Genomic DNA, 24,301 nt, shown 5'->3' with positions numbered 1-24,301 from the left:
ATCAAGCTAGTTCTGGGCATAAGCAGAGACAAAAACTCCAGCTGAAACAGACCAAGGAGATTTCAGAGCAAAGAGAAAAGCACCCATGGAGCAGAGGCACCCCTGTGGTTAGACAGTCCACGGGCAGAATAAAAGGGATAGATAAAATTTACACCCTGAAGCCTATCCTTCACCTTTTTGATATGTCATACCTTTTCCTGTGAGTTTTACTTTTTCCAATTAAATGTCACATATTAGGAATCATAGATATTTTTATCAACAAGAAATAGTTTAATATTCAGTTTTCATATCAGCCTTATCAAATTAATAAAAACGTAAACACATGGACAAAAAGCACATATGGGATCCTGTAGGAATTAAAATGTATTCAAATTTCATCTCCCTCTGAATTTATGATTGCTTTTGAAATGGGCTGCTTTAATTACTTAACATCTGTTACCCAATAACTAAAGGCAGAATGTTTCTCTGCGTCATAACAAAAAGATGCCTTGTGTTGCTGAATTCAGCACTCATGGAGCCAAAGTTAACAGCCATGCTGAACCTATAGGAAGGCTTGTCCTGGTTTGAGATATGTCTCTACCTTCTGAGTCTTTGAAACGACTTCTTCATCGATGGGTAGATTAGGGTGGCTATTTGATGCTTGCTTCATTTTCCTATACACGTGGACAATAAAATCACTAGTAGTGTGTTGGACAGTCCACTGTCTTCTAAAGTTACAGACCTAAGTTCCCAGCTCAGAATGCATGGATTTGTCTTGTGAATGCATTAGTTTACAGTATATACTTTTCTTTCTTTCCAAAAGCCCTAATTCAACAAAATTTTTATGCACTTCATTAATTTCATACGCTCTGAACTGTCTCTTGATTTCACTATTCAGTGTCCAGTGTTCATGTCTCTAAAGGATTGGACAATAAATATTAAATGGCATAAATTATCATATATGTGTATTGTGATTTCTTGTACCATAGGTCATAGTAAATCAACATTTGCCAATAGTCCCTTTTAGATTACTGTCTAATGTACAGTTTTCTCCTCTGACTCAAAGGAATCTAGCTGTAAAATCCAAAATAGCTCTGTATGGAGAAGCCTCCCTATTACTACATCCATAATGAATCTCACATGCCTTTTCAGTAGAAAAAAAAATAGGTTTTAATGACATTTAAAGTGAGAGTAAATAATAATCTGAAATTAATATATATTAAATAATGAGATCACAATCCTGAAACAAAGCACTACAAAATTTGAGAAATCTGATTCTTTGTTTAAATTTTAAAAAGGACCAAGCATGCTAATGTAAGGAAATACAGAGTATGTAATCCCTGAAATACATTTTAGCTGTCCTTGTAGCTCGGTTTTGAATGTTCTTGACCATGCTGTGCTTTAAATTCCTCAAAGTGAAATTAGATTAAATTGCTTTTTTTAGGTCCTTCTTCATGATGTCACTATGCAGCACCTCACTAATCGGTGTAATTTGTCTCATTTCCTATTAATACAGGTTTTGACCCAAGAATTAACATTTTTTAATTTCAGAGCTTTCTTTTGTTACATGTGCATAATAAACACACTACAACTTTGTCATTTTATCCTTTTCAACGGTGGAATGACTGGTAAAGGTGAAGTTTCCCAAGAGTGCATGGAAAACTGGGCAAAGCTACTCAGACTACACAACCATATCTGGAGTCACTAACTGTTTTCATATTTCTGGCCTCTATACTCTTGGTGCAATACATGTATAACAAGTGTATATGTGTCTATATATGTGTATATATATCTAAAAATATAAATATATGTATATATATAGATATATAGATATGATGTGCATTTAGTATTTTTCATGTATTATTATTTTTCATCATTATCATTTTTGGCTGTAGCTGTGACAGACATATACAAAAGAAATGCTAATTAAAGTACCTTTGGGAGGAGAATGAACTGAAAGAAGGTGATATTAAATATTAATCATAGGAAACAAGGCTAGAAGACTTTTAAAGGTGGAAGCAAACAGGAATGGGTTATTATCATTTGGGATGGCACAGAGGATTAATCTGAACTTTCACACAGAGATCTTTCTCTTTTTCAGTCACTTTATTGTTACTTGAGATGGGTTTTTTTGCCTAATTTAAGGAAACTGGCTCAATGATAAAGGCTCAACTTGAAAGATTTAATGCTACACCCGTTTTTCACCTTTTTCCTAAATATTAAGAATAATAACATGGTTTATAACATTTTTTTTCTGTAAATCTCTTCTATGCCTGCAATTCTGTCTTTAGTAAACATTCACATTTCAGTCTCAAGTAGTACAAAAGATGCCTCTGAACTCCTGACACACAGAACGGCGATCCTTATACAAGGCTTAGGTGAATTTTAAAAATAAGGCATTGTCATACTGAGAGCCTTGCTTTCTAACCACTTATCCCAGCACATGCAAAAGGTATAAATCAGAAAAGCTGCCTGCAATCAGTTTGGGAAGAGGTATCAACAAACATCTAAAAAGACAGGTGAAAGTCAGAATCCTAATAGGAGACAGGAAACCTGAAGATATTCCCCCTCTTCTTAGTTATAAAAGCGTTTGCAATGAATAATCTGTTACACACTCTCAGTGGTCTTCATTCCTTGGCTGTTTTCTCCAGTTTCCAGCTGCCTGACAGCAGGTTTCACGTAATGGAGCTCTACATTCACAAGTCTGTCACTACTGCCATGTCCTGGTTCTTTCTTTAAAAAGGCTGCTGGCAACTATTAAAGCTGATCTTTGAGGATCAGTAAGTTTACCCTGATATGTTAGCCAGACACAGTCAGTGCCCCTCACTGTTTTCCAGAATATATTGTGTGTAACCAGTCAAGCTGTTTGTATTGGGAAAGGACAGTAAAGCATAAGCAAGCCAAATAGAATAAGATGCAAAAATAAGAAGTCAGTTGCTAGATTAGGAAACAACCAAGGAAATAATAAAAATGTGGTTTACTTCAGCTAAATTTCAGCCTCATTTTTCCGTTTCAAGTTATTTTTATCCTTTTTTCTATGAATAGGGACATCTTTGACACATTCTCCTAACTATTGAAAGACAATAGTCAGCTCATTTCCCACCTTAAATTAAATATACATCACTCTTTTGAATATTTTTTTCCCTTCTCCAGAGCCCTTTTTATAGCCTAAAGTTGTTGAGATGCAAATTACAGTTCAGCAACAACCCCACCTTTATGCTCACTTACACACTGTTAATTAACGTAACTGAAATTTATGGTAAGGTTGTGCATTATACAGTGCTCATTAAATATAACTAATAATACTAAAACCTTCCATTACATTGATTATTCCAACCCTCAAATATCATGACGGTACCAAACTCACAAAAATATTATATCTTTCAAACAGCTACAGATACTGGTATGATGGGAGGGGAAGCAGGATAGGATCCCTGGTTTTCCCCCTACATTAAGCAACTACTCTGCAGTCAGTCCTCTGGGGCTGGGACCCAGTCCTGGGAGGCCTTCCCCGGCAGTGAACACTACAGCAAGACTAGGATATTGGTACGTTCTGCTTTCTAAATCACCTTCTCCTGCCATCCCTAGTGAGAGAAGGGAGATTAAAGTTGTCCCCAGACGCCGCATCATAGCATCTTAATGTGAAAGGCAAAGGGTCATACCGGCAACTCTGAAGGGTGAGGAAGAAGCTCTGGCACAGTTGAGGAGAGCTGAGTAAAACACGGAGTCAGGGTCAACTTCCACGAAAAGGATCAAGAACCGTTATTACAGATGCAATATGCTAACACTCACTCTACTCTGGTATTGCCGCTATTTAGGATCACAGTGCTGCCACAGAATCAGCATATTGCCCATTATAGGGATGAAATGGGCTTTAAATAGGTCTAGGGAATCTGCATTTCCCTTTTGTAATGCTGATTTTCATGAGTTACCTCTTTTGTCTCAAGACTGACTTTGATGGCTCTATGGACTTTCTACCCTGACCTACCATGACCTGACAGCATGGCTGACCTTGTGGTATATATTATAACAAAAGATACTATTCATAAATAATTTCTGACTGTCCTGTATTTTGGGTAATCCTGCAGGATAAGTGAAAAGGTGGGTAATAGAATATACCAAAAGATGACAGAAAATAAAGCCGGTGTTTTAATTTCCCCCCTGCTCCCCCCTCCATGTTAGATTTCAGGTACAGGACTGTCACTTTTAGCTACTCTTTTCACTATAGCAAGCTTATCAGTTCATGTTCAATTCTGAATTTGCTTCCCTATGTTCAAACTGAGCGTGTTTGGAAATGCTGTCAATTGCTGAGCAGTGTGTGAAATATCAATAAACAGACAAGGGAAATAGGTGGTAGGAAAAGCCCAGCTTCCCCAGCTATATCTGTTTTGGTGGGAATACTTCGGGCTACATCTAGCCTAGCCTTATAGATTGGAAGCTCATTACTATTTTGAGGCACTAGATGTACTTCAAGACCACATCTTCCAGTTCAGTTTTCCCTGAAAGGAATCTACTTTACATGATCCATAAAATAACACCAAACATAGTAAAAGGATGTGATATTCACTACAAAACTATATGTCTAATTTAAAGAGAAATTCTAATGTAGATATATTCAGTAAAGGGTCATGATTATGTAATCATAGCCCTAATTTGTTTTGAAATATGTTAGTTTATATACATATTAACTTCAAAATAAATTAATTATGCTTCTAAAGATTTATTCTCCACAACTGAATAATTTAAGTAACAAGCTATAATATGTTGTATACAACACATGCCTGCATATTCTGAGACAATCACTTTATGAATCCTGTCATGCAAAATTGTATTTTACCTAAAGGATAGGTGAGCAGAACAGGGAAGCTTTTCCTCCAAAGCTTTTATAGCACAAAAGCAAAAACAACAACAACAAAAAAAAAAAAACAACAAAAAAAAAGGAAAAAAGTTGACAATACTACGTACCTTCTTTATCATCATGTCGTATGATTGCATCTTGTATCATATCAGCAAGATTAAAGTGAACGCGATGAGTCTTTCCATGTTTCAGCTTTTTCACATAGCCTTCCCGTTTCTGCAAAGCTTTTTCTCGCTCATAATATGCCTTTATTTGGTCACAGCGCATCCGCTTCACCAGCCGCTGCCGCTGGCCAAGAGGAAGGGATTCCAGCAAGCACTGCTCAATTTCCATCTCATGGGTCCGAAAAACATTACATAGCTGGAAACAGCCTGTAAGAAATTGAGGAGAGACAAATTTATATCATGCTTTTACATGTGCCATAAAACCTCTAATTATTTGGTTGTTCTAACCATGTGTAAGTCTATCATGTGAGCTCCTCCTGCTTGACCAATGTTCACTATAGAGAGTATATGTCATTGTCATTTACTTATTGAAAACAAACCGTACCTAATCCCATTAAATCACTGATACAGGTTTTTTTTTATAGCTAGCTCAGTTCATGAGAAAAAATGTGAATAGAGGTCTAAAAGTTCAAAGATGGGCAAAGTACCTAAATATTTCAATATAATTCAAGTAACTCACATTTGCTGTCTTTGGTAAGATGAAAAATCATCATCTCTTAATTATAAAGTGTTCATTAGCATGCAGTGGGTACCTGAGCAACTATCAAAATATCAAAGTAATTTTAGATTCCTAACTATGTGTATATTTTTTTTTACTTTTTAACTTTCTCATTCTATAGAGAAATCAAAATTGATTCTTCTGTTGAATCTGTCATATACTGCAATCTTCATGTGAAAACCAACCCTAAGTGACTTCGAATCAGTTATTCCTAACATTCATAGCATTACCTTTAAGTTAGATTACTCTTTTGTAATTACCATTATATATGGTATTTTTACTGACATTGCAATAACACTGATGCTCTTTTCCAGTGTGTTCTCTTTTCCACTGACAGTGAAGACTGTAGCAGACTGCATGCTGCTAGATGCTTTTCAGAGGGCTGTTATAGTACAAAAGGAGGCTAGAGGATTGTCAGATAATTGTATTGCTCAAGTCCTTGAATATGAATCCACATCCATCAATGACACACCCACTAATCTACCCTAAGACTTTTTGATGTGGTGGCTACAGACCACCCAATCACTTCTGATTCTCCTGTTTTACTTTATATATACAAAATTCCTTCACATGGGGGCAAGGTGCTCAAATTTGTAATTTTTAAGGACTGACAGCAGCCCAGATGAGGGAGGTTTTCTCTTTAGTTTGAAGAAGGCCTCTTTGAAGGGGATGCAGACTGAATTCACCTTGGGCAGGTAAGAAATTAAGCATTACTGTGCAACTTTAATTAGGTCTGCTCTTACGTACCTGTTGTGCTATATATGCAGTTACAGCATCAAAGGACCCCTGCCTCACTCAGGGCACTCACTACCTGAGTAGTGCTCTCTAAATGACCACTTTTTTTCTTCCCTGCACTCTGACATGTGTTTAACGTATTGAATACCATTGAAACCCTGCTCTGAAGGTATAATTAATAATTTCCTGACAGGCTTTTATAAAGCTCACATCATCATAGAACATAAAAGCTTCACAAATATTTATTCATCTTCATTTTAAAAGAAAGACAGGAACATTCTTATCTGCGTTCTCTACAGAGGAACAGAAAGCTAATTATTTTCTTTTTAAATCACTAATTTTGTGTGTCCAGTTCAAGCATTTTATTTACATGTTTTTGTTTGCTTTAAAGACATAGTATTCTATAAACTAGGATTAGGAATCACAATACCAAAATAAAATATCATCAACGTTACAGTCTTAGGTCAGTATGCCAATCACTTTATAAATTCTATCTACAACATTTTATAATTATTTGCTATACTATTTGTTATATTGTTTTACATTATAAATGATACAGAATAAAAATAATATCTAACATAATGCATATTAGATATTATATCAGATGTTGTATGTATTCACTGTGAATTAAAACTCAAAGTCTCAAACAAGACTTCCCAAAATTGAGGAACAAATATTTATCCAAAAAGTGCCAGAAGTGTCTTGCTGGGAAACTCCACAGAGGCAGACATAGAATATAATTCTACAGGTCAAGTTCAGTCAATTTCTTTTAACATAGACTAACCTCTCCCTATAATTTCTGTTCCTTTCTTAGCATGCCCTTCTAGTTTGAAGAAAATGAGTTGTCAAACTAAAAACTGGAAACAAGTATTGGCTTGCATTAAGCCAAAACACAAGCTTTTCTTCCTTCACGTCAAAAGCCAACAATTCCTATATAAAATAAAATTTTCCATTTGACCTTAAATGAAACATTTCATTTCACAGTGAAAATGATGTGTTTTATTTCTTGTACATACTTGTTGGAAGAGACAAGGAAATGAAAGGGTAGCTCTATAAAGCTGCAGAAGATGTAACTTTACTCTCTGCTTCAATCCCAATGTTCAGAGCATTTAATTACATAAAAGAGTTGCCCTCAGACCATCCTCAGTCTGAGGTAGTTTGCAACTGCATCTTCTTTCTCTTATGATAGGACTGTGGAACATGCAAACTGCAAATCTTAACTATTAGAAATGTTCTGCTTTGTATAAAATATTTCAGTAGCCATGTCTTTAGCCTACACACTACTTTTGACTTGTAGCCCTCTAAGCTTACACCCTAACACTGTTAAATGTGGATATAGTGCCTGCCAGCTGGGCTTGCAGCCATGGAGGAAAACCCAACTTGCTGTGTCAAACTGTGTTTGACAACACAGTTGGGAGCCCACCTCTGCTTTGTTCATTCCTCCACCTTTACAAAGGGAAGAAGGAGCAGCCAAGCACTGGGCTCCAACAGCGTACAACTGAACTTGCTGCCTATACCTGGAAAATTTAACTGAGGGTGAGAATTGGGGCTGATATCCTAGTCTTAGCTGTAAATCAGCATTGCTTGCTGACCACAGCATTTATTGCTATCCTTGTTTTTCCTCAGGTTAGCTCATGGGCAGCCTCTCTCTCTTAGGAGGAACTGGTAGTGTTCACTGCCATATCTCAGCTGAGACTGATGCTAGCTTGTTGTAGTTTGGGATTATTATGTAAATTCTCTCCCCTGCCACTTAACTGCCCAGGCCAGCGGTTAACAAAAGAAGTAGTTAACTGTGATCGCTGGGGTGGGGGCAGGTTTGTCTCTTTTGTTTTTTTTTTTGGATATTCTCCTCAGTCTTGGCTCGGCGGAACGGGGGAGTGGGGGCTCCAAGGAGGCAGGCTGCCCTGCTGGTTACTGCTGGGGTTTTCCCTGGCTGTCTTGCCGCTGCCTACTTCGGATTACTTTTTCCTGCCGTGCTGCTACCTGCCTTGGATTTGCTGCTGGTTGCTCGTACCTGTCTGCTTCTTGGACGGGGAACACAGGGGAAAGAGACTGAGTCCATCTGAAAGCCCACTGCTCGTCTGTTTCGCTGGAGAGGGACTGAAACTCACTCTGCAGCCAGCGGGCTGTGACAAGGACACTTAAGTATAACCTTTTCTCCCGGAGGAAAACCTGCTGGGTTTTGTTGTTGTTGTTTTTTTTCCTCTTATGGTGTTGGGGAAGTGGGTTGCACTAGTCTGTTTACATATATATATATATATATATATATATAGCAGTTATCCTTCTTGTATTAAAATTCCTTTTCTTAAATTTGATAAAGAGTGGTGTGATTATTGAGGAGGAGGCCCCTCCCCTGCTTGTGGGTAAAACATTTTGGTTTTTCCCCTCAAACCGAGACATTTCTTGGCGCCCAACGTGGGGCTTGTAAACAAAGAAGGATAACTGCTATTTTGTGGCACCATGTGGGTCTTGAGCTTAGGGTTCATCAGGACCATCCTGTATAATATATTGGCTTTTTGTTGGTACAAATTCATGCCAAAAGGAGCGGCAGGTTTAAGTCTTATCAACAAATCAATGAGCAAAACTCAAATAGCCGCAATTATTATTGAGTTCTTACTCTGGATTTATGGTGCCATGAATTCGATGCCTTTGGATGTCATGTGGGTGGTGCTCTCCAGGCTGTTTTCCTGCCGCAACCTAAGCTGCTACCTCTGGGGATTCAGTGATAATAGTACGGACCCTTGGGAAGGAACAAAGGGGAATCTCTTCTCCCAACCCTTTGTCCATTCCCCATTCAAGTCTGCTACAACAGCTTTTGAGATGTTTAAATTCTCCCTGGATGCCAGAGATATCTTGCTCTTTATGGTTTTTCTGCAGGGTTGTATCCCTGCAGCTTACAGAATGTTTGAAGGTAGGGCCAGGGTTTTTCCAGAATGCATTCAGAAACCTAGCCCAGTGAAGGGGGAAAAGCGAGAGAATAAAACCCCTGATGCCACAGTGAAGGGAGAAAAGGATGAGGCTAAACCAGGAGGACAGGCCAAGCCTATGGAAGTTGCCCCTATTCAGAAAAGGAAATATAAGACCAAATTAGACCATCCAGCAGACGATGAGGGGGCTGCTGCACCTCCACAGCAAGCAGACCCAGAGCCTGAGATCATCACTGAGTCATTGTCATTTGATAATCTCCGTAGTTTGCGGAAAGACATTGCTCGACACCCGGGTGAGCCCATCCTGACTTGGTTGATCCGAGTTTGGGACCTTATGGGTGAAACCTTACAACTGGATGGTGCTGAAGCCAGGTTTTTGGGGGCTCTGGCCCAGGATGTGGCTATTGAACAGGTGTTCGTGAGGGAATCAAAGCCCCTTTCACTCTGGGCACGACTTCTAACGAGTGTAAGAGAGAAGTTTGTTTATAGAGAAATCCTGCAGGAACATCATATTAGGAAGACTTGGAAGACGATGGAAGAAGGAATTTTACGTCTGAGGGAGATGGCAATGATGGACGTGCTTTTTGGAAGAGGTGGGCAAGCCAATAATGACCCTGACAAGGTCAGATGCACACCACATATGTGGTGGGACCTTTCACGCTCGGGGCCAGCTGAATACACCGATTTCCTGGCATCCATGTATAGGGAAGAGAACCATGAAACAGTGGGCGCAGTAGCAAATAAGCTCCGGATATATGAAAGCATGACCCACAGCCCAATGCAGGCCCGTATTTCTGCTGTAGAGACATTGGTTGAGAGTCTCAAGACGCTGCCTGCAGAGGTAAAAGCGATCAGAGAGGAAATTAGGGAAAGTCTCCAAGTGGCACCAGTGCGAATGAGAACCTCTGAAGTCAGAGCCAGACGCCCCCCAGCCAGAGGAAGTGGACAGATCTCACGAACTGAGATGTGGTACTTCCTGGCCAAACATGGAGAAGACATGGGACGGTGGGATGGGAAACCCACCCGTGCCCTTGCAGCCCGAGTACAAGAACTGAAGGAGAATGGAAGAAGGTCAGTGAGAGTAAGTGCAGTCCCAGTTTCCCACGGGCAAGAATCTGACCCACAGGAGGGCACCTCCCAGGTGTACTCATCGAGAAAAGGTTCTGACCGCTATGACCAGGATCAGTGTTAGAGGGGCCCTGCCTCTAGCCAGGTAGAGGCACGGGACAACCGTGTCTATTGGACTGTGTGGATTCGATGGCCTGGTACATCAGACCCACAAAAGTATAAGGCTTTGGTTGATACTGGCGCTCAATGCACATTAATGCCATCAGGACATGTGGGCTCAGAAACTATTTCTATTTCTGGGGTGACAGGGGGATCTCAAGAGTTGACTGTGCTAGAAGCTGAAGTGAGCTTGACAGGGAGAGATTGGCAGAAACACCCCATTGTGACTGGTCCAGCCGCCCCATGTATCCTGGGCATTGACTACCTCAGGAATGGATATTTTAAGGACCCAAAGGGGCATAGATGGGCTTTTGGAATAGCCACTGTACAGACAGAAGGGATTGAACAATTGAACTCATTGCCAGGTCTCTCAGAAAGTCCTTCTGCTGTTGGACTGTTGAAAGTTGAGGAACAGCAAGTGCCAATTGCCACCACGACAGTGCACCGTCGGCAATACCGAACGAACCGTGATGCTGTGATCCCCATCCATAAGATGATCCGTGAACTGGAGAGCCAAGGGGTGGTCAGCAAAACCCACTCACCCTTCAACAGCCCCATCTGGCCTGTGCATAAGTCTGATGGAGAATGGAGATTGACTGTGGACTATCGTGGCTTGAATGAAGTTACCCCACCGCTGAGTGCCGCTGTGCCGGACATGCTGGAGCTCCAGTATGAACTGGAGTCCAGGGCAGCAAAGTGGTATGCCACTATTGACATTGCTAATGCGTTCTTCTCCATTCCTCTGGCACCAGAGTGCAGGCCACAGTTTGCTTTCACCTGGAGGGGCGTGCAGTACACCTGGAACCGACTACCCCAGGGGTGGAAACACAGTCCCACCATCTGTCATGGACTGATCCAGACTGCACTGGAGAAGGGTGAGGCTCCAGAACACCTGCAATACATTGATGACATCATTGTGTGGGGGGACACAGCAGAAGAGGTTTTTCAGAAAGGAGAGAAAATCATCCAGATCCTTTTGGGAGCTGGCTTTGCCATCAAACGGAGTAAGGTTAAGGGACCAGCCCAAGAGATCCAGTTCCTGGGAGTGAAGTGGCAGGATGGACGCCGTCAGATTCCAACAGAAGTCATCAATAAGATCACAGCAATGTCTCCACCTACCAGCAAAAAGGAAACACAAGCCTTCCTGGGTGCCATAGGGTTCTGGAGGATGCATATCCCAGCATACAGTCAGATCGTAAGCCCTCTCTACTTGGTAACCCGTAAGAAGAATGATTTCCACTGGGGCCCTGAGCAGCAACAAGCCTTTGACCAGATCAAGCATGAGATTGCTCAGGCTGTAGCCCTTGGACCAGTCAGGACAGGACCAGACATACAGAACATGCTCTACTCCGCCGCCGGGAATAATGGCCTGTCTTGGAGCCTTTGGCAGAAGGTGCCTGGTGAGACTCGAGGCCGACCACTTGGATTCTGGAGCCGAGGCTACAGAGGATCTGAAGCCAACTATACCCCCACAGAGAAAGAGATCCTAGCCGCCTATGAAGGAGTCCAAGCCGCCTCAGAGGTGATTGGCACAGAAGCACAGCTGTTTCTGGCACCTCGACTACCAGTGCTGAAGTGGATGTTGTCAGGACAGGCTGCCTCTACACATCACGCCACTGATGCTACCTGGAGCAAGTGGATTGCCCTGATTACGCAGCGCGCCCGTATAGGAAAATCAAATCGCCCTGGGATCCTGGAAATCATCACAAACTGGCCTGAAGGTGAAAATTTTGGTCTAGCAGATGAAGAGGAAGAGCAGGTGACACGTGCGGAAGAAGCTCCACCATACAATCAATTGCCAAAAGAGGAAATACGCTACGCCCTCTTCACCGATGGCTCCTGTCGCATTGTAGGGACTAATCGCAAATGGAAAGCAGCTGTATGGAGTCCCACACGACAAGTTGCAGAAGCTACTGAAGGAGAAGGTGGGTCGAGTCAGTTTGCAGAGCTTAAAGCCGTGCAGTTGGCCCTGGACATTGCTGAACGAGAGAAATGGCCAAAGCTTTACCTCTACACCGACTCATGGATGGTGGCCAATGCTCTCTGGGGATGGTTAGACCGATGGAAGAAAACCAATTGGAAACGCAGAGGGAAACCCATCTGGGCTGCCGATATATGGCAAGATATTGCCACCCGAGTAGAGAAGCTGATTGTGAGAGTCCGCCACGTAGACGCACACGTGCCCAAAAATCGGGCCAATGAGGAACATCTCAACAACCAACAGGCAGACCGAGCTGCGCAAGTGAAAGTATCACAGACAGATCTGGACTGGCAGCACAAGGGAGAGCTGTTCTTGGCTCGATGGGCCCATGATGCCTCGGGCCATCAGGGCAGAGATGCCACTTATAAATGGGCACGAGACCGAGGGGTGGATTTAACCATGGACATTATCTCTCAGGTTATCCACGACTGTGAGACATGTGCTGCCATTAAGCAGGCTAAGAGAGTGAAGCCCCTGTGGTATGGTGGACGCTGGGATAAGTATAAGTACGGGGAGGCCTGGCAGGTTGACTACATCACACTGCCACAGACCCGCCAAGGCAAGCGCTATGTGCTCACCATGGTGGAAGCAACCACAGGGTGGCTGGAGACACACCCAGTGCCTCACGCCACTGCTCGGAACACCATCCTAGGCCTGGAAAAACAAGTGCTGTGGCGACATGGCACCCCAGAACGAATTGAGTCAGATAATGGAACTCATTTCAAAAACAGCTTAGTTGCTACCTGGGCGAGAGAACATGGCATTGAGTGGGTGTATCATATCCCCTACCATGCACCAGCTGCCGGGAAAGTTGAGCGGTGTAATGGACTGTTGAAAACCACTTTGAAGGCGTTGGGTGGAGGGACTTTCAAACACTGGGATCAACACTTAGCAAAGGCTACATGGCTAGTCAACACTAGAGGCTCTGTCAATCGAGCCGGCCCTGCCCAATCAGAACCCCTTCACACTGTAGATGGAGACAAAGTCCCTGTAATACACCTGAGAGGTATGCTAGGGAAAACAGTCTGGATCAACCCTGCCTCAGGCAAAGGCAAACCCATTCGTGGGGTTGTCTTTGCTCAAGGATCTGGTTCCACCTGGTGGGTGATGCAGGAAGATGTGTACCTCAAGGGGAACTTATCTCTGGGTAAACGACTCATATTACTGTATTTGTAAACACTTAATTATTTGAAAGAAAATTTAAGTTTAATGTAGAGTATCGGCATGGAAGAGAATTTAGAGGTGGATAATGTTGTAGTTTGGGATTATTATGTAAATTCTCTCCCCTGCCACTTAACTGCCCAGGCCAGCGGTTAACAAAAGAAGCAGTTAACTGTGATCGCTGGGGTGGGGGCAGGTTTGTCTCTTTTGGTTTTTTTTTTGGATATTCTCCTCAGTCTTGGCTCGGCGGAACGGGGGAGTGGGGGCTCCAAGGAGGCAGGCTGCCCTGCTGGTTACTGCTGGGGTTTTCCCTGGCTGTCTTGCCGCTGCCTACTTCGGATTACTTTTTCCTGCCGTGCTGCTACCTGCCTTGGATTTGCTGCTGGTTGCTCGTACCTGTCTGCTTCTTGGACGGGGAACACAGGGGAAAGAGACTGAGTCCATCTGAAAGCCCACTGCTCGTCTGTTTCGCTGGAGAGGGACTGAAACTCACTCTGCAGCCAGCGGGCTGTGACAAGGACACTTAAGTATAACCTTTTCTCCCGGAGGAAAACCTGCTGGGTTTTGTTGTTGTTGTTTTTTTTCCTCTTATGGTGTTGGGGAAGTGGGTTGCACTAGTCTGTTTACATATATATATATATATATAGCAGTTATCCTTCTTGTATTAAAATTCCTTTTCTTAAATTTGATAAAGAGTGGTGTGATTATTGAGGAGGAGGCCCCTCCCCTGCTTGTGGGTAAAACATTTTGGTTTTTCCCCTCAAACCGAGACATAGCTGTAGGACATCTCTGCCATCACAGTGCTCTCCTCCTCCAGGGTGAGAAATCAAACAAATTAACTTAATATCTTGGTCAAATAGAGCACAGCAAAGAGGAGCTCACACAGCCAGATTCCAGTTTCAGGATGGATTTGCCTGGTTTAGTGTCTGCTGCCTCTTCACTGGGATGACTTCCAGCCGGTATGGCTATCCGTCTATTTGCTCCACGAAGAGCAGTGCTTGACTGCCCAGAACTGGCCTAACATAGCAGTTTTGAGTGTGTGCTGAAGTCAAACAATTCAGGTTGACTGAGAAAAGGATTCAATCAATTTAGGTGCTGTTCTCAGCTTCAATGTAATGAATTTCAGATGGAGTTTCTTCTCTCAGCATATCTAGAACCTCATACATCCAGATGAGATAAGTATCTGACTGTGGATGTAACAGCTGCAGCTCAGTCACTTTGTTAGATTAAGCCTAGATTAAACAACATAGTATAAATGCAGACAAGGCAAACTCCTTGAATTAATCCTTCAGGCGTGTGAAAGACTGGATTCAGATCTCACTGGATTATTTTATTAGTGGGTCAGAACAAGCTCTGGGGGGCAGAAGGGGGGGCAAGGGACCAGGCTGAAGCCACATGGCACCATGGAACAAACATGGCCTGAAGTTCCAGGGCAGTATTGGAACTCACCTGGAAGAGTGTACAGGAGCCATGTGGCAGAGCTGCCAATCCAAAAAGGTCCACCGGGTAGCCTGCCCACACCAGGCCCCCTGGAGCCTCTGCCTGGCTACAGCACCCCTTACTCTGGCCCAGGGGTCACTGAATGGTCAGCTGAGCCAGGCATCCTGCCTGGGAGGGGTGGCCACAGTAGCCAAAACATACAAGTACAGCAGCATTGGGGCTATATCCTGCCTTTTCTCTCAGGATATTCTTTATGTGACTTCAAGGTATTAAGAACCAAAGGCTTTGCAAGAGTTCAGTGGGAACTCTTGGAAGTCTTAAACATAAGCAGTATTCCCAGTAAAGCTTGAGGCTTTGGGACTGGGGTGTTAGAAGGTGCTCATCTCTAAAGCATGCAATATCCAGTCCCAGTTTTAGAACCAAGCACATCTCTGCTCTGTGGTAGCCTACTGAGAAGGGGAGCCAACAATGGCACAAGAGGCAGAGCTTCTTTTGCACCTTGAGAGAGCTCAACTCAACTCAGGAGGTTTATAGACATGCTTTTGGAGGAAATTCTATGGATCGCATACTACCACTTGGAGCAGGGGGTTAGTCACCAACACTGGATCAAATAACCTTGTCTTGTCTAGAAGTCTTGAAAACCTCTACAATTTCTCTGGGTAAACTGTTTCAGTGCTGCACTGTCTTCTATCAAAAATGCCTTGATTTTTTTTTTGGTTGCTATTATTCCTTGCTACTACTGTCACTACTGAGAAGACTTCAGCTTTGCCATTTCTGTTAGTTATCCTGGTAGCCTTCTGCTGCCCTTACTCCACTTCCTCCATGTCCATCTTACACTGGGGGACCAATACTAAATACATACTTGCAGGTGCAGCTTCATGATCACCAGATAGCAGCGGACAATGAGTTCCCTCAGTCTGCTTGCCGTACACCTCCTAGTAGAGCTCACTATGTGGTTTGACTGATTCAGCATCACCATGTAGGGCTGGCTTCCATTCAACTTTGTATCTGCTCTAACCCCTCCAAACTCTTCAGCAGGGCTGTAGCTCAAGTCAGTCAGTTCCCAGCCTGTACCAATGGACAGGGTTAGTCTGCCTCAGGCATGAAAATATTCACTTGCCTAGTTGAAGTGCCCTAAGTTTCTGTCAACTCACTCCTCAGAATTAAGATCTACCATTCGAAGTATGCCAACTACTCTGTCCTAACTGAGCATTGTCAACAGAAGAAACAGCTTCAGTTGTAAAGAAAACCTCCAGGAAAAATTAGTTACTAAAATCCACAACTTTATTAGGCAGATGTAAATTGTCACTGTTTAGAGAATGACAACTCAGCTACAGCCAGACTCAAAAGCAAAGCTATTAGAGAACCTCCTAAAGGGCAAAATGTGCAGCAAGTCTGTCCATCCTTTCCTTTTCCACATATGAGAAAAACAGCTCAAACTGCCACACTGAGCTTGTGTATGACACCCATTCAAATAGCAGACGATACATGGAAAACATGTTCTCAAATGGAGGTGGGTTTGAGTATGCTAGTCAAAAGGCAGGTTGGTAATATGATGAAAGGCCTGTGGGTAGGGAGAAAGATTATCTTCTGAATCAATCTGCATAAGAGTTTATATCTCATGACATAAAATATAATATTTGAAGATTATTTTACATGGTTCTTGCTTCAGTGTATGACAAAGTAAAGTTATGTACAGTGATTTGCTAAGGTCACTGTGATTGTCATGGAATACTGCACCAGATAACACAGTGGCAGTGCCTCCCATCAAAAAACTGAAAAAGTTTAGCAAGCTATTATTTATTTAATTATTTATTTAATGGTATGTTCTGAAGAAGAACAACTAGAATAAACTTGATTATATATATATATAGATTTAAGGTCTGCATCTTTTGTATAAGCACACAATACTAAAAACTTTATGAAACACTAAAATATCAAAACAAGATTGCACTGGCTATTAAGAAGTACAGGACAAAGGAAGTCATTACCATTGTAACCAACATGAAAAGAAAAATCTTTCAAGGATGCTTTCTAGTTTGGAGTTGCTTCACTGATTGGGTCCACCCTGAACCACAAGAAAGAAGAATTCTTATTGCAAAACAACCTGTTCATAAACTGTTCATAAAATTGTAGCAATTTACTTGCAACTGGACAGACGCTAACTGCATCACAACACAAATTATGAGCTTGATCCTGCCTGTATAAACAAGAGATTTTCTGAGTAAAGAGGAAATGTTTGCTTTAAATTGTCACTGTTTCTCACTGAGGAGATGAGAGAAGGAATATTTGTGGCACTACAAGCACCAGCACCTGAAAAACATGAAGAGCACTAGAAGTGTGATGGAACATAGAGAGAAAGAATGTGATTGTTAGAGGCATTTTCTTCGATCTCCTGCAGGTGATTTGAGCCCAAGTAACTTTACAGTATGCAGGAACATTTTTGCTGTACCTATTTAGAGCTTCCTTTATACTTCTATTTCTTATGGCTTTATGTTACTTAATTTAGTCACTTGTTCTGTCATTTAAATTGGGAGACTAGTCATCGTAAAAAAAAATGCACCTTAAATGGAAACTCACATTATATGGAGGTGATGATGTTCCTATCTAACCTGGAGCACAGGTCAGGAGTAATTTCCAGAAAGTGAAGCTGAATGCCTACATACATATTCTCACAGGCACTACAAAAAAGTTTGTCTCAGTATTTGCTGATTTTCCATTGTGATTCAGAGAATTAAGCAGTAGTTCTGTGCTCTGGGAATAGCGTGTTTTGCAAAGTATCTCTTCATTAAAGGCAAACAGACATTCAAACTGCTGACACTGCTTAATGCAGTATCTCAAGTAAAGTGACAGAGAATGTTGGTGCATGATGCTTAAAATTATAAATTTCCAAATGCTAATATATATGATCATCTTTATGTAAATGTTTATGTTGAGTTTTATGATATTTTAAAAAATTAATAAACTTGTAAGACTATGGTCTTTACAGCCTTGAAACAAAATGTAGAGGGTTTAAAGCATCTGGAAAAATGTAATCTCAGATTCTGAGAATGTATCTGCTTGAGACTGCTACCCAAACAATATTCTTCCTTCATCAACTGGTAAATGAGCCTACCAGGGGTAAGGCCGTGCTAGACCTACTGTTTACAAACAGAGAGGGGCTGGTGGATGATGTAGTGCTTGGAGGTCGCCTGGGGCACAGTGACCATGAAAGAGCAGAATTTTCAATCCTCAGGGATGTAAGGAGAGCCATCATTAAAACCTCTACTTTGGACTTCCGGAGGGCAGATTTTGGCCTATTCAAAAAACTAATTCAGAGCATACCCTGGGAAACAACCCTTAAAGGCAAGGGGGTCCAGGAGGATTGGACATGTTTCAAGAAGGAAATTTTGATTGCACAGCAACAGGCTGTCCCAGTGTGCCGAAAGGCCAGCCGGAGGGGAAGACGGCCAGCTTGGTTAAATAGGGAGATTCTGAAAGAAATCAGGGATAAAAAGAAAGTTTACAGACTATGGAAAAAAGGTCTGGCTACTTATGAAGAATTTACGAAGAGAGCTAGGTCATGCAGGAAAAAAATTAGGGAAAGAAAAGTGGAATTTGAAGTAAATTTGGCTATTTCAGTTAGGGATAACAAAAAGTCCTTCTATAAATACATTAATAACAAATGAGGGGCAAAGAAAACCTCCATTCTCTCTTGGACTTGGAGGGAAATATAGTTAAGGAAGATGAGGAGAAGGCTGAGGTACTTAACACCTACTTTGCCTCAGTTTTTAGCAGTAAGACAGGTGGCCCTCAAGACAACTGGCCTCTGGAGCAGGTAGACAGGGAGAGGGAGCTGAATAGCCTTCCTGTATTCCAGGAGGATATAGTTACTGACTTACTGAGCCAGCTGGATCCTAACAAGTCTTTGGGACCAGATGGGATCCATCCCAGGGCAATGAGGGAGCTGGCAGAAGAGCTTGCCAAACCACTCTCCATCATCTTCCAACAGTCCTGGCTCTCTGGGGAGGTCCCAGATGATTGGAGGTTGGCCCATGACACCCCAATCCACAAAAAGGGCTGCAAGCAGGACCCTGGCAACTACAAGCCTGTCAGCCTGACCTCCGTGCCTGGCAGGGTTATGGAGCAGTTCATCCTGAGTGCAATCACACAGCACCTTCAGAGTGGACAAGGGATTAGACCCAGCCAGTATGGGTTTAGGAGGGACAGGTCCGGTCTGACCAACCTGATCTCTTTTTGCGATCAGGTGACCCACCTGGTGGATGAGGGGAAGGCTGTGGGTGTGGTCTATCTGGACTTCAGCAAGGCCTTTGACACTGTCTCCCATAATATACTCCTGAAAAAGCTGCTAACCCATGGCTTGGACAAGTGTACCCTCTCCTGGATTAGGAGCTGGCTGGAGGGTCGGGCCCAGAGAGTGCTGGTGAACGGAGCTGCATCCAGCTGGCGGCCAGTCACCAGTGATGTTCCCCAGGGGTCTGTGTTGGGTCCAGTCCTGTTTAACATCTTTATTGATGATTTAGATGAAGGGACTGAGTCCATCATCAGCAAATTTGCTGATGACACCAAGCTGGGAGGGAGTGTCAACCTGCTGTTTCCAGGAGGGCTCTGCAGAGGGATCTGGATAGACTTGAGAGATGGGCTGATTCCAGTGGGATGAAGTTCAATAAGGCCAAGTGCTGGGCCCTGCACTTTGGCCACAACAACCCCCTGAAGCGCTACAGGCTGGGCACAGAGTGTCTGGAGAGCTGCCAGGCAGAAAGGGACCTTGGGGTACCAATTGAGAGGAAGCTCAACATGAGCCAACAGTGTGCCCAGGTGGCCAAGAAGGCCAATGGGATCCTGCCCTGTATCAAAAATAGCATGGCCAGCAGGACCAGGGAAGTGATCCTTCCCCTGTACTCTGTATTGGTGAGGCCACACCTTGAGTACTGTGTTCAGTTCTGGGCCCCTCAGTTCAGAAAGGATATTGAGGTGCTGGAGCGAGTCCAGAGAAGAGCAACAAGGCTGGTGAAGGGACTGGAGCACAAGTCCTACGGGGAGAGGCTGAAGGAGCTGGGGTTGTTTAGCCTGGAGAAGAGGAGGCTCAGAGGTGATCTCTTCACTGTCTAGAACTACCTGAAAGGAAGTTCTAGCCAGGTGGGGGTTGGTCTCTTCTCCCAGGCAGTCAGCAATAGGAGAAGGGGGCACGGGCTTAAGCTCTGCCAGGGGAAATTTAAGTTGGGTATCAGAAAAAAATTCTTTACAGAGAGAGTAATCAGGCATTGGAATGGGCTGCCCAGAGAGGTGGTGGATTCACCATCCCTGGAGATTTTTAAATGCAGATTGGACGTTGCACTGAGTGCCATGATCTAGTAAATGGACTGGAGTTGGACCAAGGGTTGGACTTGATGATCTCGGAGGTCTTTTCCAACCCAATCGATTCTATGATTCTATGATTCGATGAATCTAAGCATCTTGATGTCACTAAAGGAAAAAACTGTAAAAAAAATGTCTGAAATTATACACTATGTTTAGTTTGGGTCCTGTGACATTTCAATTCCTGAGTGTTCTTACTGAAGATATCAGCCCCTCTTCACAACTGTAATTAAATACCTACATTCTATTTTAGATATCTGAAATTTTCAAACTTTCAACAACTTCACAACTTCAGTGAACTGTTAAATAGATTAGCATTCATTAAATAAGTCAAAAAGTCAATTTTTTAAATAAAGACTGTACCAATGCACAACACTTCTAAAGATGGCTAGCGAAACATAACCACAGTACTAACAAAGGTATGTGGAAAGGCATGCAGTGAGCAGCAAATGCTATGGCACTTAGAGACGAAGATACATGGATGGTGTAAATTGCTGCAGCTTCATTTAGTTCAAAAAGCTAAATTAATGTTCACTAACAGAAATCAGACCAGAGCCTAAAGCACTCACCCTTTCAGCAAGGGACTTTGCTGTTATACATAATGACTTCACTATAGAGGAAAATGCATATTATTTAAATGTATTATGTTGAATTAGAATTAATAATTTCTTAGTATTTATGCAGCTGAATAGAATTCCATATAAAATCAGTGATACACATATCATAGCCTAACTGAAGTCATTGGGTCTGAACCACAGAGCAATGAATGTTTTACATGTGCCCTCTTCAGTAATCATGTATTGTCTACTGATATTCCAGTTTTTAAAAAAGAAATACTTCTTAGCCACAGAAGGGGTTAGCTTAGTTTAAATCCATTTCAAATTGCAGCATTAAGGGCAGTATTAAAATATTTAGATTTGAAAATCCTTCAGTCGGCACAGAAAAAATTACTTACCATGTGAACAGCCTCTCCATTACATTTATGAAGCCGTGACTGAAGCGTGGCCCTCATAACTACTCAGCCTGACTTTCACAGCTAAAATATTTTCATCAGGTCAATAGTGCTCAGTTCACTGTAGTGACGGACTCAGACGTTTTCTCTTTTCTTGGTATCCCTTCCCACTCCAAAAGTAGATAATCATGCAGTAGCTGTATAAACTATTTACCTTATAAAGATTGCAAAGAATTCAATTACTGCCAGGTCTTCTGAGAATAAATTACGTTGCAGTAAAGGAACTGATGTGCTACTTTGCTCATGGCTTCACAGAGCTTCTTTTAGGTGTAATAGGAAAGTTAGGTCTTTTAAATGACATAATAGCCAAAGCTTCCTCAATTTCTGCTTAACACCCAGTTCTATCTTTGCTGAAGAAAATCCTGAGCACATTCAAGCAGCCATCCTCTTATAAAACTCTGCTCCCGTATGATCTGTTTCAAGAGGCTTTCGATGTGACTAGACTGGTAAGCAGGACCTGCAATCAATTTCCAGCCTGATACCAAGGAAAAGTTACTTATCAGATACTATTAATCAACTCCACATGCTTTCTAATAGACTCTGTTATCTACCTATCAGCAATTTAGTAAAGTTACAGTGGATTCTCTAAAAATTTATTATATTTAAATCAAAGAATCAATCAGTTTGGGATCTTGCCATTGTAATGACAGAGGAGAGACTAAATAATATCTAATTAAATATAACAGAGGGCTCTGCCCTGTCATTTGTGATTTATGTCATGTAGCACTCTGTAACATATGGATATTTTATGTTATCAGTAAAATTCATTAACTATCTGCCAGCTTACTCAACAAATGTAGCCAAACTGCTTGCCTATGCACTGGCCTTTGTGTGATAAACACAAAGACATGCATAATGGGTTCTACCCATTTTTTAGAAATAAAAATAATCATTATTATTTTCTTTTGCCCATCTTGAAGCTCAGGGAACTCAGAAGTCTGATTGGTCTGGAAGGAAGTCTATATATCCCAGAGCAGTTGTCCTCATCTGTGGACCACATCCAGAAACTACATGAATGCAAGAAAAATGAACATACTGTTTCTTTTGGTAAAGCTGCTATCTCAGTATCCTCTCTTCTGCCGTCATCCTTCTATACTCCCTTGAACAACGAGACAAAGGTGCAGTCTGGATTCCCACAAACTACAGCATACTTCAAGTACTTTCTCCAGCAAATATAAGAACCTTTTGTGAAACAAACTAAAATACATTGTCTGCTCTGGAGCACTGGGAGTTTCCAACTGAAAAGAGTGCACACTCTAAGATATGAGTAAAACACATTAACCCCTTCATCTCTTCTCACAGAATATCCCAGACAACTGAGCTTTTGAGAGATGAAAGTCTGTGCTCAAGCTGAATTCAGGACTTTATTGTAGAATCTACAAAATGCTACAAAAAAGCACCCAGTACTATCCAGACAATAGGTTGAAACACTACTTAGTGTTCTTTTGGACTTTAAGTAAGGCTTTTGAGCAATTGATCAATGAAACCTGGGATCCAGTATTCCCTTAAAAAAAAAAAGCTGTACAACATTACTAGGAAATTAATCACTCACTTGTTTGAATAAATTGTGTCATGATTTGCCTGTTCTTGAAACATTTTCTAGCAACTGGGCAACAAATTTGGAAATTATCAAGGGAATAAAAACTAAAAGATGAACACATACAAGTAACATAATCACAAAGACTTTCTGTCCTTAGGAAGATCAAAGCAAAAGATGCTTATATGTTTTCCAAAGCTTAAAGATATTATTCCTATAGCAGCTATTTTTTTTTTTAAGAAATATTTTAAGCCTCCCTTTCAGGATCTGAAGTGAGAGTTTAAAGTGATCAGAAAGCAATGGTCATCAGTTCAAATTGATTGCACTAACACATTTTTAAAAGATATATCAACAACTTGGAAGAAAAACCAAAACGGCTGTTTGAGCTAATTCTTAGAATCTTTTCCTCACTTTTGGATCTATGAATTTATGCCACTCGGTTTGGGGGATTTCCAGAAGCAAGCTATGCATATTTATTAGAATAATATAAAGCATTTGTTAAAACTTGTCACTTCCAGAGCCTGTGAGAAAATAGCATCAGCATATTTGCTCATATTTGAATTTTCTAAATTGCTACGTGTCACACCAACAGCAAGTAAAACTCAAGATGCCTCAAATCAGAAGATACTGTGCGAGCAAGGAAGATCTGGACTTGCTGAGTAAAAAAAGATAAGAAGGAATAAATGAGAAGTCCTCCAGAAAAAAATAGCTCATTCTAGTCCTTGCACAGCCTTTATTTGGCTGTCATACAAAACTTGTAAGTTGCAACTAAGCTTTGAAGATAATAGTTATTTTCTCACAGTGCAGTAAATGGAGATGTAATAATACATTCATCTCTAGTCCACACTTCCAGATATAGGGCAGAGGAGAGAAGAATGTGCATCTGAGAACACATTCACTGGAACATTCTTCCTACCATCACAGTATAATATAGAGGGCTTGTTACACAAACAATGACTGTTGCTAATACTTGTAAATCTGCAACTTGGGAGAGTGAGTTAGCACATAGGTGCACAGTGAGAAGAAGCCAAAATTACAGTTGGTACACCTCAAAGGTACTGAGAAAGCAGCAGCAGCAACCAACTGTTTTACTGCTTGAATAAAGAAACAAAAAATCAGACTGTTTCAAAATCTGCGGCAAATCTTTCATCATAGACATTCTCAGATATCACTACTTAGACTGCAAATATGCCAGGGATCAAGAGGCATATAGCATATGAGAATTACGGAAAACACAGGACAAAAACACATAAATCAAAATTCGAAAAAGAATAAAATTCAGGTAAAAAAAAAACAAAAAAGGTATATGTGAATCAAGACAAAGAGGATATTGGGTATCATAGATCACAGAGAGCTAAAAGCC

The 24,301-nt window shown here is 41.7% G+C and overlaps 1 protein-coding gene across 5 annotated transcripts in view; it reads right to left on the bottom strand.

Moving 5' to 3' along the window:
• The window catches only part of MYO16 (myosin XVI), a 379,293-nt gene that overhangs the window by 256,778 nt on the left and 98,214 nt on the right, over window positions 1-24,301 (bottom strand). For all 5 annotated transcript variants that reach the window (XM_071566752.1, XM_071566844.1, XM_071566927.1 and 2 more), the window contains one exon: window positions 4,945-5,208. In XM_071566752.1, the coding sequence (XP_071422853.1) occupies window positions 4,945-5,170 (226 nt within the window). In that variant the 5' untranslated portion in view covers window positions 5,171-5,208. The remainder of the gene's footprint in view (window positions 1-4,944; window positions 5,209-24,301) is intronic.

This window comes from Pithys albifrons, chromosome 1, assembly GCF_047495875.1.
Source record: "Pithys albifrons albifrons isolate INPA30051 chromosome 1, PitAlb_v1, whole genome shotgun sequence".
NCBI classification, from domain to species: Eukaryota; Metazoa; Chordata; class Aves; order Passeriformes; family Thamnophilidae; genus Pithys; species Pithys albifrons.
This window is presented reverse-complemented; position numbering and strand designations above follow the sequence as displayed.